Source organism: Dipodomys merriami, unplaced genomic scaffold, assembly GCF_024711535.1.
Source record: "Dipodomys merriami isolate MVZ:Mamm:240054 unplaced genomic scaffold, mDipMer1.0.p SCAF_158, whole genome shotgun sequence".
In the NCBI taxonomy this organism is placed as follows: domain Eukaryota; kingdom Metazoa; phylum Chordata; class Mammalia; order Rodentia; family Heteromyidae; genus Dipodomys; species Dipodomys merriami.
The window spans coordinates 2,011,537-2,024,141 of record NW_027202915.1 but is presented as its reverse complement, the minus strand read 5'-3'; the positions used below and the strand labels follow the sequence as shown (position 1 = coordinate 2,024,141).

At 59.2% G+C, this 12,605-nt stretch overlaps 1 protein-coding gene across 1 annotated transcript in view; it reads right to left on the bottom strand.

Moving 5' to 3' along the window:
* The window catches only part of Parp1 (poly(ADP-ribose) polymerase 1), a 28,050-nt gene extending 24,530 nt beyond the window's left edge, over positions 1–3,520 (bottom strand). The window contains exon 1 of the mRNA XM_070023223.1: positions 3,310–3,520. Within this exon, the coding sequence (XP_069879324.1) occupies positions 3,310–3,429 (120 nt within the window). The 5' untranslated portion in view covers positions 3,430–3,520. The remainder of the gene's footprint in view (positions 1–3,309) is intronic.
* Positions 3,521–12,605: the final 9,085 nt, after the last annotated feature.

Below are 12,605 nucleotides of genomic sequence, written 5' to 3'. Positions count from 1 at the left end.
CCCCAGAACGCTTCAAAAGGACAGGAAGCAAAAAGGGCACACCAATGTAAAATAGCATTGAAGACAAACACCAGCCAGGCACTCGGCAGTGGCTCACCTGTAATCCTAGCTACTCAGGAGGCTGAGATTGGAAGATCTTGGTTTGAAGCCAGCCTGGGCAGGAAAAGTCCCTGAGACTCTTATCTCCAATAAACCCCCAGAAAACAGAAAGCGGAGCTGAGGCTAAAAGTGAAAGAACACCAGCCTGGAGCAAAAAAAGCTCAGGGACAGAGCGGAGGCCCTGAGCTCAAGCCCTGAGATAGACAGAAACCAACAGACACTACAATCCCAGCTACTCAGGAGGCTGAGATCTGAGGATCATAGTTCAAAGCCAGCCCAGGCAGCAAAGAACATTTGTGAGACTCTTATCTCCAATGAACATCCAGTGGTAGAACGCTCAGCTTGAGCTGAAGAGTTCAGAGATAGCGCGCAGGCCCAGAGTTCAAGCTCCACAACCAACAACAATAACAACAAAAAACAAAAACACCATTTTTTATGTCTGCTGGCGTGGCGTGGTGGGAAAGCAGCGCAGAAGAAAGCATCAGATAAACGCTTTAGCCTTGCTTAGGACCTTCACACGCCAGGCTGACTGCAGGCAGAACGGCTTTTTTCTGGGTATGGAAAGCTAACCACAATCCTCAGACCTCAGACCACACTCAGTGCTTCCCTTCCCCTGGTCTCCGTGAAGGCGTGCCTGGGCGGGCTGACCTACTGTGTTTCAGACTGGCTCAGAGGTGTGCCTAGCTCAGCCGCAGGCAAAGGGGCATTGAAGGCCCACCCTGCAGCCAAGAAAGGAGGGACAAGGCCTGGTGTCCCCCACCAGACGGCAAAAGGCATTTCTGGGTGGATGTGTTCCAGCTCTCAAGCTCTCCCAAGGCCCAGGGTCCATGGGAGGCCCCGGCCATCCCGTGGCCATGCCTGCAGTGGCCCTACCCAGCTCTGCCAGGGCCGGCACCTACAGCACCTGGGTCTAACGCTGTGGCTGCAGGCTAAAGGCACACGCAGGCATGCATGCGCGCGCAAAAAGAGCTTAGAGGACAGCCGGGCACAGACCAAGGTTGCAAGAGGCATCTCCACGATGATGACCAGGGCTGCAGGGACTGTGAACCCATACACTGCGCACCTACCTCCTGCCAACATCCCTCATCCAGTTCCCAGGCCAACAGCCAGCTAACCACAGACAGATCAGATTAAGGTGATGGGCCAGGAGAGCTCAGGGCCTTGGAGGGACCACCCATCTACACCTGCGCCAGGACCAGCGGGAAGCATTGGGCCGGCCCCTCCCTCCAGGGCTGCTCTACCCAAGGGCCTAAGCAGAAGGTCCTTCCCTACAAATGTAAAGGAAGGATTTAATGTCACACACCCAGAAGAAAAGCTGCTTCCTCCAAGCCCCAACCACAGCTGTGTGGTCAACTTTAAATTCTGAACACAAACTCCCAAGAACCACCACAGAAAATCCACCTTTACTTTGAATAACCCCAAGTTTTGCTACCGGGTAAAACCCCAGGAACGAGGTCCCAGACAAAGGCTGACCTGTCCACCAACCCAGGTAACTGTTTACCAAGCCCTCACACACCAGAGCTGTCCACAGAGCGGTCCTCTCGTGGGCACAATGCCCAGGATCAGCTATAGAACTGCACTCCACTGCAGGGCTTGCCACTCTCTGCGTGGTAAAGATCCCCATGTGGGTCCCCACTCATGTCCGGGCTCAACTCATTACTTCCTCCAATCTCAGATTTAAGCAGCAAAGCAAAGGCACGCTAGCCGCATCTCCTGCCACCCCGGGAATCTAGTGGACTTGTGCAGATGAGCGGAGCCAAAATGACAGCCCCTCCGGGCGAGCGCCCCAAGTCCTCCAAGACCCAGGTGCTGGACGTCCACTAAGAGCCTCAGGTCACTCCTGAGACAGGGACAAATCAATGGCCGTGGCCGTTAGCCCGGAGCTTGCAGGAGCCGGGTCGGGCAGACAAATGCGCGCAGACCTGGGAGGCAGGCACCCCCCGGCCTGGCCGCCAGGCCTCGGGGAACCCCGGAGACCCCCGATCTCTCGTAAAGCCCCCCGGCTGCAGAAGCGCGCCTGCGCCCTGGGGGCCGGCCGCGCTCCCCAGCCGCGGGCCGCGGCAGAAACCCGCGCTTCGCGAAGCTTCGCAGAACCGAGCACAACACCGGCGAGGCGGCAGACGATGGGGAGCGCCTCCGGGCTTCCCGCGCCCGCGGCGAGGCCCCGCCCCGGCCGGCGCCGGAACTCCCGCCCCGGAGCTCCGCTCGGCTCCGGCTCTCCACAAAGCCTGGGGCGCCGGCGCCGGGCTCCGGTTCCCGGGCCTTTCCTGCAGGACCGGCAAATCCCCGCCAAGGCCGGCCGGGCAGGGCGAGAACCGGCTGCCTGGGCCCCGCGGCGCCCGGACCTGGAGCGACGGGCGGACGCCGCAAGCGCTGTGACCGGCCCCGGCCCCCGGCCCCCGGCCCCGTCCCCCCCTCCCCGGCCTCCCTTCCCGGCCCCGGCCCCGGCCCCGGCCCCCCTCCCCGGCCCCGGCCCCGGCCCCCCTCCCCGGCCCCGGCCCCCCTCCCCGGCCCCGGCCCCAGCCCCGGCCCCCCTCCCCGGCCCCAGCCCCCCTCCCCGGCCCCGGCCCCCCTCCCCGGCCCCCCTCCCTGGCCCCGGCCCCCCTCCCCGGCCTCCCTCCCCGGCCCCCCTCCCCGGCCCCGGCCCCCCTCCCCGGCCCCCCTCCCCGGCCCCGGCCCCCCTCCCCGGCCCCCCTCCCCGGCCCCCCTCCCCGGCCTCCCTCCCCGGCCCCGGCCCCGGCCCCCCTCCCCGGCCCCGGCCCCGGCCCCGGCCCCCCTCCCCGGCCCCGGCCCCCCTCCCCGGCCCCGGCCCCGGCCCCCCCTCCCCGGCCCCGGCCCCCCTCCCCGGCCCCGGCCCCAGCCCCGGCCCCAGCCCCCCTCCCCGGCCCCGGCCCCCCTCCCCGGCCCCCCTCCCCGGCCCCGGCCCCCCTCCCCGGCCTCCCTCCCCGGCCCCCCTCCCCGGCCCCGGCCCCCCTCCCCGGCCTCCGCCTCCGGCCCCGGCCCCCTCCCCGGCCTCCCTCCCCGGCCCCCCTCCCCGGCCCCCCTCCCCGGCCTCCGCCTCCGGCCCCGGCCCCCTCCCCGGCCCCGGCCCCGGCCCCGGCCCCCTCCCCGGCCTCCGCCTCCGGCCCCGGCCCCGGCCCCGGCCCCCTCCCCGGCCCCGGCCCCGGCCCCGGCCCCGGCCCCCTCCCCGGCCCCGGCCCCCGGCCGCACCTGCACCATGATGGCCATGCGGAGCGAGTCCTTGGGGATGCTCTCGCTGCATTTCTTGCAAGAGGCGCGCCCGCTCTTGGCGTACTCGACTCGGTAGAGCTTGTCCGAGGCCTCGGCCATCCTTCCGCTCGTGCCGCTGAGGCTCCCGCAGCCCACACCGCGACTGGAAGCGCGCAGCCGCCGCCTCGCCGCTCCTCGTGCGCGTGCGTTCCCCGCCGGCGCCCGGCGCGCCGAGCCGCGGCCGCTCGCGGTAGATTGGTGATGCCTGGCGACGGGCACGCCCCCTCCCTGCGATCGAGGGGCGGGGCCTCGGGCGCGCGGGGCGGGGCCTCGGGCGCGCGGGGCGGGGCCTCGGGCGCGCGCTTCCTCTGCGGGCGGCGGGGGCGCCATTGCCGGGCTCCGGCCCCCGCGGGCGCCGCCCGTTCCCGCGCGCGAGGCCGGGGCTGAGGCGCGCTCGGGTGCGCGCGGAGCGGCGGGAAGGACCCGGCGCGCCGCGGCGTCCGCGCTCTCAGGGCTAGCTCCGCCCCCCCCCCGCCGTAGGGCGTCTTCCCTCCGCGGAGCGCGACCCGAAGGTTCTGGAAAGCGGGGAGGCGCGCACGTGTCCCTCACGACGCCTGCGGGCGGCTGGGCCCGGTCCTTACGGACTCCGGACCCGTTATCCTGGCCAGGGAGGCGAAGCCGGCTCTGCTCTGGAGGGCGGGAGGAGCAGGGGAGGGCCGGGGGAGGGAGGGCGGGGGGAGGGGAGGGGGCGGGAGGAGCAGGGGAGGGCCAGGGGAGAGAGGGCGGGGGGAGGAGCAGGGGAGGGCCTGGGGAGGGAGGGGGGCGGGAGGAGCAGGGGAGGGCCTGGGGAGGGAGGGCGGGGGGAGGGGAGGGGGCGGGAGGAGCAGGGGAGGGCCAGGGGAGAGAGGGCGGGGGGAGGAGCAGGGGAGGGCCTGGGGAGGGAGGGGGGCGGGAGGAGCAGGGGAGGGCCAGGGGAGAGAGGGCGGGGGGAGGAGCAGGGGAGGGCCTGGGGAGGGAGGGGGGCGGGAGGAGCAGGGGAGGGCGGGAGGGAGGGTCTGGGGAGGGGGGGGGGCCGGGAGGGGAGGGGGGCGGGGAGAGGGCCGGCGGAGGCGGGCCGGCGGAGGCCGGCCAGCGCCTGGGGCCAGCTTTATTTTTGGGTCTGGTCGTGGGGTTTGAACTCTGGGCCTGGGCGCTGTCCCTCAGCTCTTCAGCTCAAGGCGATTTGAGCTACAGCGCCACTTCCAGTTTTCTGGTGGTTTATTGGAGATAGGCGTCTCATGGACTTTCCTACCCAGGCTGGCTTTGAACCGCGATCCTCAGAGCTCAGCCTCCTGCGTAGCTGGGATGACAGGCGTGAGCCACTGGCGCCCGGCTCAGTAGCACCTTTTTAAAAACTGTTTTCAATGATTATAAAAGTGGCCCACAAAGGGATTACATTTGCGAAAGTCAGGTCAAGGGTACACTTGTTCTTGGACAGTGCCCTCCTTTTCTCGCTGTCCCCGTTTTTCCCTCCCATTGGTACTCACAAGTTGTGTAGATCATTTTCAACAGTCTAGTGGGTGCCACTGCTGCATTTGTTTACCCTTTGTCTCTCCATTTCTGTTTCCACTCAGTAGCATGCTTTTTTTTTTGTCATCACAGGCTTGAACTCAGGGTATGAGCCCTGTCTCTGAGCTTTTGTGCCTCAAGGCTAGCGCTCTACCACTTTTTTTTTTTTGGGGGGGGGGTCCGGTAGTGGGGCCTGAACTCTGGGCCTGGGCGCTGTCCCTCAGCTCTTCAGCTCAAGGCTAGCGCTCTACCACTTGAGCCACAGCACCACTTCCGGCTTTTTTTTCTGCTTACGTGGTGCTGAGGAATCGAACCAAGGGCCTCAGGCATGCAAGGCAAGTACTCTACTACTGAGCCACCTTCCCAGCCCGCGCTCTACCACTTTGAGCCACAGCTCCACTTCCTGTTTGCTGGTGGTTAATTGAAAGTAAGAGTCTCAAGGACTTTGCTGTCCAGGCTGGTTTTGAACCAGCTCAGATCTCAGGAGGCCACTAGGATCACAGGCATGAGCTACCAGCTCCTGGCTTGGTATCATCTAAACTAACTTCCTAGCCTTATTGGGGTAGGTGGATCCTGTGATGGACTTTGTTGGGAGTTTTAGGTACTATCGGGATCAGAACCCTCGTTCTATCCTCTGGGTTACAACCATGCCATCAATAAGGGTTACTCACTAAAGCTACTTTTGCATGCATGTGCTCTACCCACAAATGCAAATAAACATCCTGTCTGTGAACGGGCAGGTTGGTGAGCTACAGCTGTGGCACATGTGATTGTCCCAGGCCTTTCTGCTAGAGCAGGTGTGAGACAGCCCCAGGTTACCTGTATTGAGTCACCTTGAACCTCCTGGGCTCTGGGGCTCTGACCGCACAGTCCTAGGATCCAGGTCCAGGCTGTGTGGGCCTTCACCCAAGACTGTGTTACCTACTCCTGGTCACAGATGGGCAGATGGTTTAGATTGGGGGTTTCAAACAAATTCAGAACACTATAGGGCTTAGGCATTTGGTCCATGAGGTGTTCTAATTCTGGGATGGGCTGCCCCACAGTGGAAGGTATCATTGCAGTAAGTTTCCTGCATGGTGTTCATTCTGGAAAGGCTCTGTGGCATCATGGGATCGTTGGGAGCATTCTGTGCACACACACAATGCTTAAGAATCCCTCCCAGGACCTGAGGAAGCCAAGCTGCACGTGCTGCCTCCGTGGCGCCTCCGTGGCCCATGGCAGAGACGAGAGCCATCAACATTTCCTCTTTTTAAACATGCTTTTTAGTGGGCTGGGAAGGTGGCTCAGTGGTAGAGCGCTTGCCGTGTGTGCTTGAGGCCCTGGGTTCGATTCCTCAGCACCCATAAGCAAAAAAAAAAACAATCCAGAAGTGGTGCTGTTGTTCAAGTAGTAGAGCGCTAGCCTTGAGCTGAAGAGCTGAGGGACAGCGCCCAGGCCTAGAGTTCAGGCCCCACAACCGGACCAAAAATAAAAAAAAAACCCAAACAAAAAAATGCTTTTTAGTTTTTCCTTTCAGTATGGAGAATAAAACCTGTGGCCTCTCACATGCTAGACAACTGCTGTGCCACTGAGCCACGCTCCCACCACTACCAACCTCTTCTGAAGTCTGTGCTTATGGCTTTCAGTACCAGGGATCTTCTCCACCTCCCATAAAAACTAGTGAAACCGAAGGGGACGGAATATTAGTGAGCGCACATCAACAGTGACCAATGGGTAGCAGGTTTTAAGATCTGATTTTTTTTTTTTAGTTACAAGAGAACTTTATTGGGATGTGATTTGTCTAATATTGGGAAATAATTTGGTTCCCTTGGAGACTGTGCCGTGCAGCAAATTGGAGGCTTTCAGGACATGAAGGACAGTTCCCGAGGTTTGCAGCTGAGGCCAGAGGTCATTGATTTTCCAAAGGTCAGGTGAAGGCAGACCAGGAGAGAGTAGAGCTGATGGATTTGGGGCTGGTGTTCTGGAAGTAGGCATTGGGTAACTGTGATGAGGGGAGGGGTGCCAGACGGTGGCAGTGATCTTGACAGGGAGAGGGTCAGCTTCCCTAGATGATACCTGCAGAGAGGCCCGGAGGGAGGGCACGACCCTCTCTAGAGCCCTGGGCCTTCCACCTGCAAGGCTGATGCTTGCCTACAGCCTTGTCTAAAGTTCATGGATTTCCCTCCTTCCTGTTCTGAATCCTGCTTCATCATCCTCACTCAGGTGACTGTCCGTCTGTCTCAGTCTGTTGGTTGGGACTACCATAACAAAATACCATAGAAAGAACAGGCTGTCGGTGACAGCAGCGGCCCATGCCCAGAGCCTGGAGCCTGGAAAGTTCAGTTCCAAGGTGGTGGCGGACTTGATGTCTGGTGAGTGTGCCCCTTGTGGGTGGACTGTCTTCCCACCATAAGCTTCGTATGGTGGTCTCATAAATAAGGAAGCTAGCTAGGTGCAGTAGCCCATGCCGTAATTCTAGCTACTTGGAGGAGGAGATCAAGGAATCATGGTTCAGGTCCAGCCCAGGTATAAAGCTTTGAGACTCCTGATCTCAGTCAGTGGCTGGGAGCAGTGGTGCGCGCCTGCCTCCCCCGTGCTGGGGGGGGGGATGGGGGGGGTTACAGGTGGGAGGGCCACAGCCCGGCACAAAACGGGACCCTACCTCAACAACCAGGCTGAAGGGCTGGAGGCGCGGTTCAGGTGCTAGAGACCCGCCTTGCAAGCTCCAGGCCCTGTCCTGGTCCTCAGTCCTGCTCAGAAAGGAGGCTCCTGCTGTCACCCCAGCTACTCAGGAGGCTGACATCTGAGGATCACAGTTCAGAGCCAGCTGGGGCAGAAAAGTGGTGAACCCCTTACCTCCAATAAACTGCTCAGAAAAAGCTGGAAGTGGCGCTGTGCCTCAAGTAGTAGAGCACTAGCCTTGAGCAAAAAGAGGCTCAGGCCCTGAGTTCAAGCCCCAAGCCCATCAAAACAATAATGGGCTGGGAAGGTGGCTCAGTGGTAGAGCGCTTGCCTTGCATGCATGAGGCCCTGGGTTTGATTCCTCAGCACCACATAAGCAAAAAGAAAAAGCCGGAAGTGGTGCTGTGGCTCAAGCAGTAGAGAACTAGCCTTGAGCTGAAGAGCTGAGGGACAGCGCACAGGCCCAGAGTTCAGGTCCCACGACCGGACCAAAAAAAAAAAAAAAAAGGAGCACTAGTCTCGGGCACAGGGGCTCCATCCTCAAGACCTTCCAAAGAACCCCTTCTGATACCCTCACCTTCAGGGCTAGGGAATCAGCAACTGCACTTTGCCAATCCATTGTCACCGCTGACCTGTGAACTCCTTGAGTGTAAATGTCTGGACATCTTTGAATCTAGTCCCTGCCTCTGGCAGAATGGAGCAGAGTGTGAGCAGAGACAGAAGGCCTGCAGACAGCTAGGGGGCTTTTCTCCTCCACTGCCTTCTGGCATGGTGGTGTCTGCTGGCACATTGATCTAGTTATGGAGTCAAGAGTTAAAATTTTCATAATTCTGGCTTTTTAGTAAATCTTTGAAATGAGGAAAATTGAGATGCAGAGTTTATTCCACAACCGGGAAACAGATACCCCTCTGTCCACTAGATGGTGTTCAGTGCACACCACAGCCCTGCTCCTGGCCTCTGGAAATGGGCTTGGAAACGCAGCTGGGGTGAGCTGCTGGGGAAGGAGACCCAGGAAGCCCAGGCCCTGGCTCGGGGCGATCTGTGTGCTGGCAGTCATGTTCAACAGAGCGTCGGAAGCTCTGGGGTGGCCTGTGAGCCCCCCTCCCCCCACCACACCTGCCGCAGGGGCGAAGCCTCTGGGAATAGCAGCTGCCTTGCTGGTTTGCCCTGTGTGTCAGATGCAAACAGGTTTTCATAAAACCCGAGGAGATGAAACATCTGCTGAGAGCCCGCATGCCCCTCCCCCCCCCCCCCCCCCCCCCCCGCAATGAGGCATGAGAGCAGCTCCGTCTGGCCTGGGACCCACCCTTTTCCTTCCTGGCCTGGGCCCTCAGACACATAGAGGTACCCAGGCTGTCGACCCTGCCAAGTGGGTCATACCAGCCCCACCCCTCCCCCCAGATCCCCACTTCCATCTTCTGTGATCCCACTCCCTAGTTGGGCTGTCTAGTACTAGTCCAGGAAAATCAACTTGAAACAACACTGCTTCTTGAGGGCTTGGGGCGAAAGCACCAAGGACTGATTCCCCTTCAGTGTCCCGCAGAGGGCCCGCAGGAGCTGTTAGGTCCACAGACGCGGAGGATGGGGAGGATGGGCATCTGTTTGCAAGCCTGTGAGGAGGCGGTGTCACAGGAAGCCGCCCGCTGAGCCGGGCAGACATCCCAGCCGCTCCGCAGAGGAGCAGACTGCACAAGGGCCTTGAGACACAGGAAGCCACGGAGAACCGGGACATGCGGGGAGGGTTCCAACGTGCACTGTGTGTGTGCTGCGCTTGGTGGTCTGTTTTCAAGAGCCTTGGGGCACCTTGAGGATGAGGTGTGAAAATGCACCTCCCTGGCCTCTGCATAGCTTCGGAGGGCAGGACGTCTGGGTGGGATCTGATTTTCACAGACGGTGAGACGCATCAGATCAGAGCTTTGTGTCTTGATTGTAAGCATCTTACAATGCATTCTTTCTAGAAGTCCTGGGAGAGGCAGCTCACGCTTGAGCGGTGGTGGGCTGGGGATGTCAGCCAAGCTGACCTTTCTCTGGCATTTGTCAGCATAGCTATTCTGGACCCTTTTTGATTTTCAGTCATGGGACTTGAGCTCGGGCCTGAGCACTGTCCCTGAGCTCATTGATCAAGGCTAGCGCTCTACCACTTGAGCCACAGCGCCACTTCCAGTTTTTGAGTAGTTAAGTGATGATAGGAGTCTGGCAGGGACGTTCCCACAATCCTAGCATTATAGGTGAGCGCGCTGGTGCCTGGTGCCTGGCCCAGACCCCACTCCAGCTCCAGCACAACCACAGCATCCCAGGTGAAATAGACCTTTGAAGGGCTGGGAAGGTGGCTCAGTGGCAGAGTGCTTGTCTTGCATGCATGAGGCCCTGGGTTCGATTCCTCAGCACCACATAAGTGGAAAAAGCCAGAAGTGGTGCTGTGACCCAAATGGTGCCGAGGCCCACCCTACTCTGACGCAGTGCAGCGGTAAGGGCTCAGACCTTGCGCAGGTAATTGTAACAATAATAATAAAAAAACAACCAGGAGCCAACCGAGTTTCAGTTTGCCCGGCAGAGTGGTGGGTGGTGACCTGGGACAGGGAGGTGAGTGATCATGCGGCCAGTCAGCTCAGGGCTGCTGCCCTGGCCCGTGTCCTCCAGCTTTTCCTCACCAGTCCCCAGGTCATGGTAGCTGGGGAGCTCGTGGCTGGAGGTTGTGTAAGTCTTACAAAATGAAGTCAAAGTCTTTCCATGCTTGGTTTTCACACATTGTTGAGTTGGCTTTGTCTTGTCCTAGCTGTTCCTATTTGGATTCCCATTTTCTTTTTTTTCTTTTTTTTTTTTTTTTAGTCCTGGGTCCTGAACTCTGGGCCTGGGTGCTGTCCCTCAGCTCTTCAGCTCAAGGCTAGCGCTCTACCACTTGAGCCACAGCGCCACTTCCGGCTTTTTTTTTCTTTTTGCTTATGTGGTGCTGAGGAATCGAACCCAGGGCCTCAGGCATGCAAGGCAAGCGCTCTACCACTGAGCCACCTTTCCAGTCCTGGATTCCCATTTTCATTGTTCAAGTATTTTAAAGGTATTTTGGCGGGTCTTCCTATCTTAGGGATTTATGTTTAAAAGAGAGGCTGAAGCAGTTTAAACTGGGAACGCCGTGGGGACAGAGGAGATCCTGGGTGTCTTTGGGCTGCCTTTTAGAATAAAGTAATTCTTCCCCACTCCATCGCCCAGCACTGAGGGACCGCTGACCCCACAGACCCCACAAAACAAACCCCCTGCCTGAGCCCCACGGCCCCCTCCCTGCCCTTCCTCCTGGTTTTGGAGAGCGTGTTGGACGGAGTGAAGTTGCAAGTTGTGAAGGTTTGGTTGTGAGGTCCTTGTTCCCTCCCTATGTCAGTTCGGAGTCCAGTCAGGGTGCCCAGCCTGTGCTCTGGCCCAGGATACCGAACCCCATCCCTGTCTCTTCAGATGTCCTCAAACAGGAGACCACGTGGCCAGCTCCCCAGGGCCATGAGTAATAGAAGACACGGTTCAGTTCCCTCAGGAGCCAAAGACAGCTGCTGACCTGCACAGTTCCGCATGGGGTGCACACGGGGCCCTCCTCTGCGTTCCCGCTCCCTCTTAGGCTGAGCCCCAGGGGAGCCCCGCTGAGTTCAGCAGGAAAGGCCCCAGGAAGAGGGGGAGGCTGACGCCCACATCTCGCTCCACCAGAGACTGGTTTGTGGGGATTATATAACAACTCTGCCTCAAAGGAGACAAGGAAATAGCTTATCCTGAGTTACAACAGTCTGGGAACATGGATTCAAATTTCCTGTAGGACAAGGTCCACTGTGAAGAGGTGACCTGAGCTTTTAGAGTCACAAAACAAAGTCAGGATAGACCCTTTTGCCAGTTCCTCTGGTGGGGCTCCGGGACACAGCTAGGTGGGCATCTTCTCTGGCTTCAGATGCCATCGCCTTGCGTGCTGGCTTGAGGATTGGTGGAGAGCAGAGGTCTGCGGAGCTTAGCGGCCCACTGCCACAGCACTCAGAGGACAGGAGGGCGTGGGTCAGATACAGAGGGTGACAGCGTATGGCTATTAAAAGCGACTAATGATAGCTCAGGATAGCTTTGACTCCTGGTCTGCAGTTCTCTCCTCACAGAAGTGCAGCTGCTTAACCTGGGTGCTGACGGCTCATACTGTAATCCTAGCTACTCAGGGGGCTGAGATCTGAGGATGATGGTTTGAAGCCGGCTAAGCAGACAAGTCTGAGACACTCTGATCTCCAATTCACCGTTGACGCTTCAGCTTTAAACAAAAAAAAAAAACAAGCAAGTGGGGCTGGGAAGGTGGCTTAGTGGTAGAGTGCTTGCCTTGCATGCCTGAGGCCCTGGGTTCGATTCCCCAGCACCACATAAGCAAAAAGAAAAAAGCCAGAAGTGGTGCTGTGGTTCAAGTGGTAGAGCGCTAGCCTTGAGCTGAAGAGCTGAGGGACAGCACCCAGGCCCAGAGTTCATGCCCCACGACCGGACCCCTCCCCCCCAAAAAAAACAAGTATGAGAGGCTCCTGAGTTCAAGACCCAGTACTGGCACAGAGAGCTTCAGTTCACAGGCTCCAGGGTTTTCTTCTTCCTGGTTGCCCTCTGCTGAGCCTTTTTTAAAATCCACCTGACTGATGACAGCAACTCACATAGCGGGGCTGTGGTGTGGATGTATATGAACTTCTCTCCTTCCCTCCCTCCCACCTTTTCTCCCGCTCTTTTCCCCCTTTGCTTTCTCCCTTCTTTCTGTTGACAGCATCTCACTATGTAGTCTAGTCTGACTTCAAACTTGCACTCCCTCTGTCTTAGCCTCCTGAATGCTGGGGTGATAGACATGCACCGTGATGCCTGGTTTGTAAGGATTTCCAGAGAGCCTTCCGCTGTCTGTCCAAGTACTGCAGCCTCTGGGAGTGACGGTCTTACTGCTGGGTGCACATGCGTCACCTGCTAATGTAGTGCCTTGATAATGAGCCATGTGGCTCCCAGGACCATTTGTCTCAATTCATAGTTTCCCATTTCTCCTTAATTAAATTTCTACAGCAGATTTCCTTACAAAGAAGACAATGTTCAGACTGGCCTAAGTAGGTTTT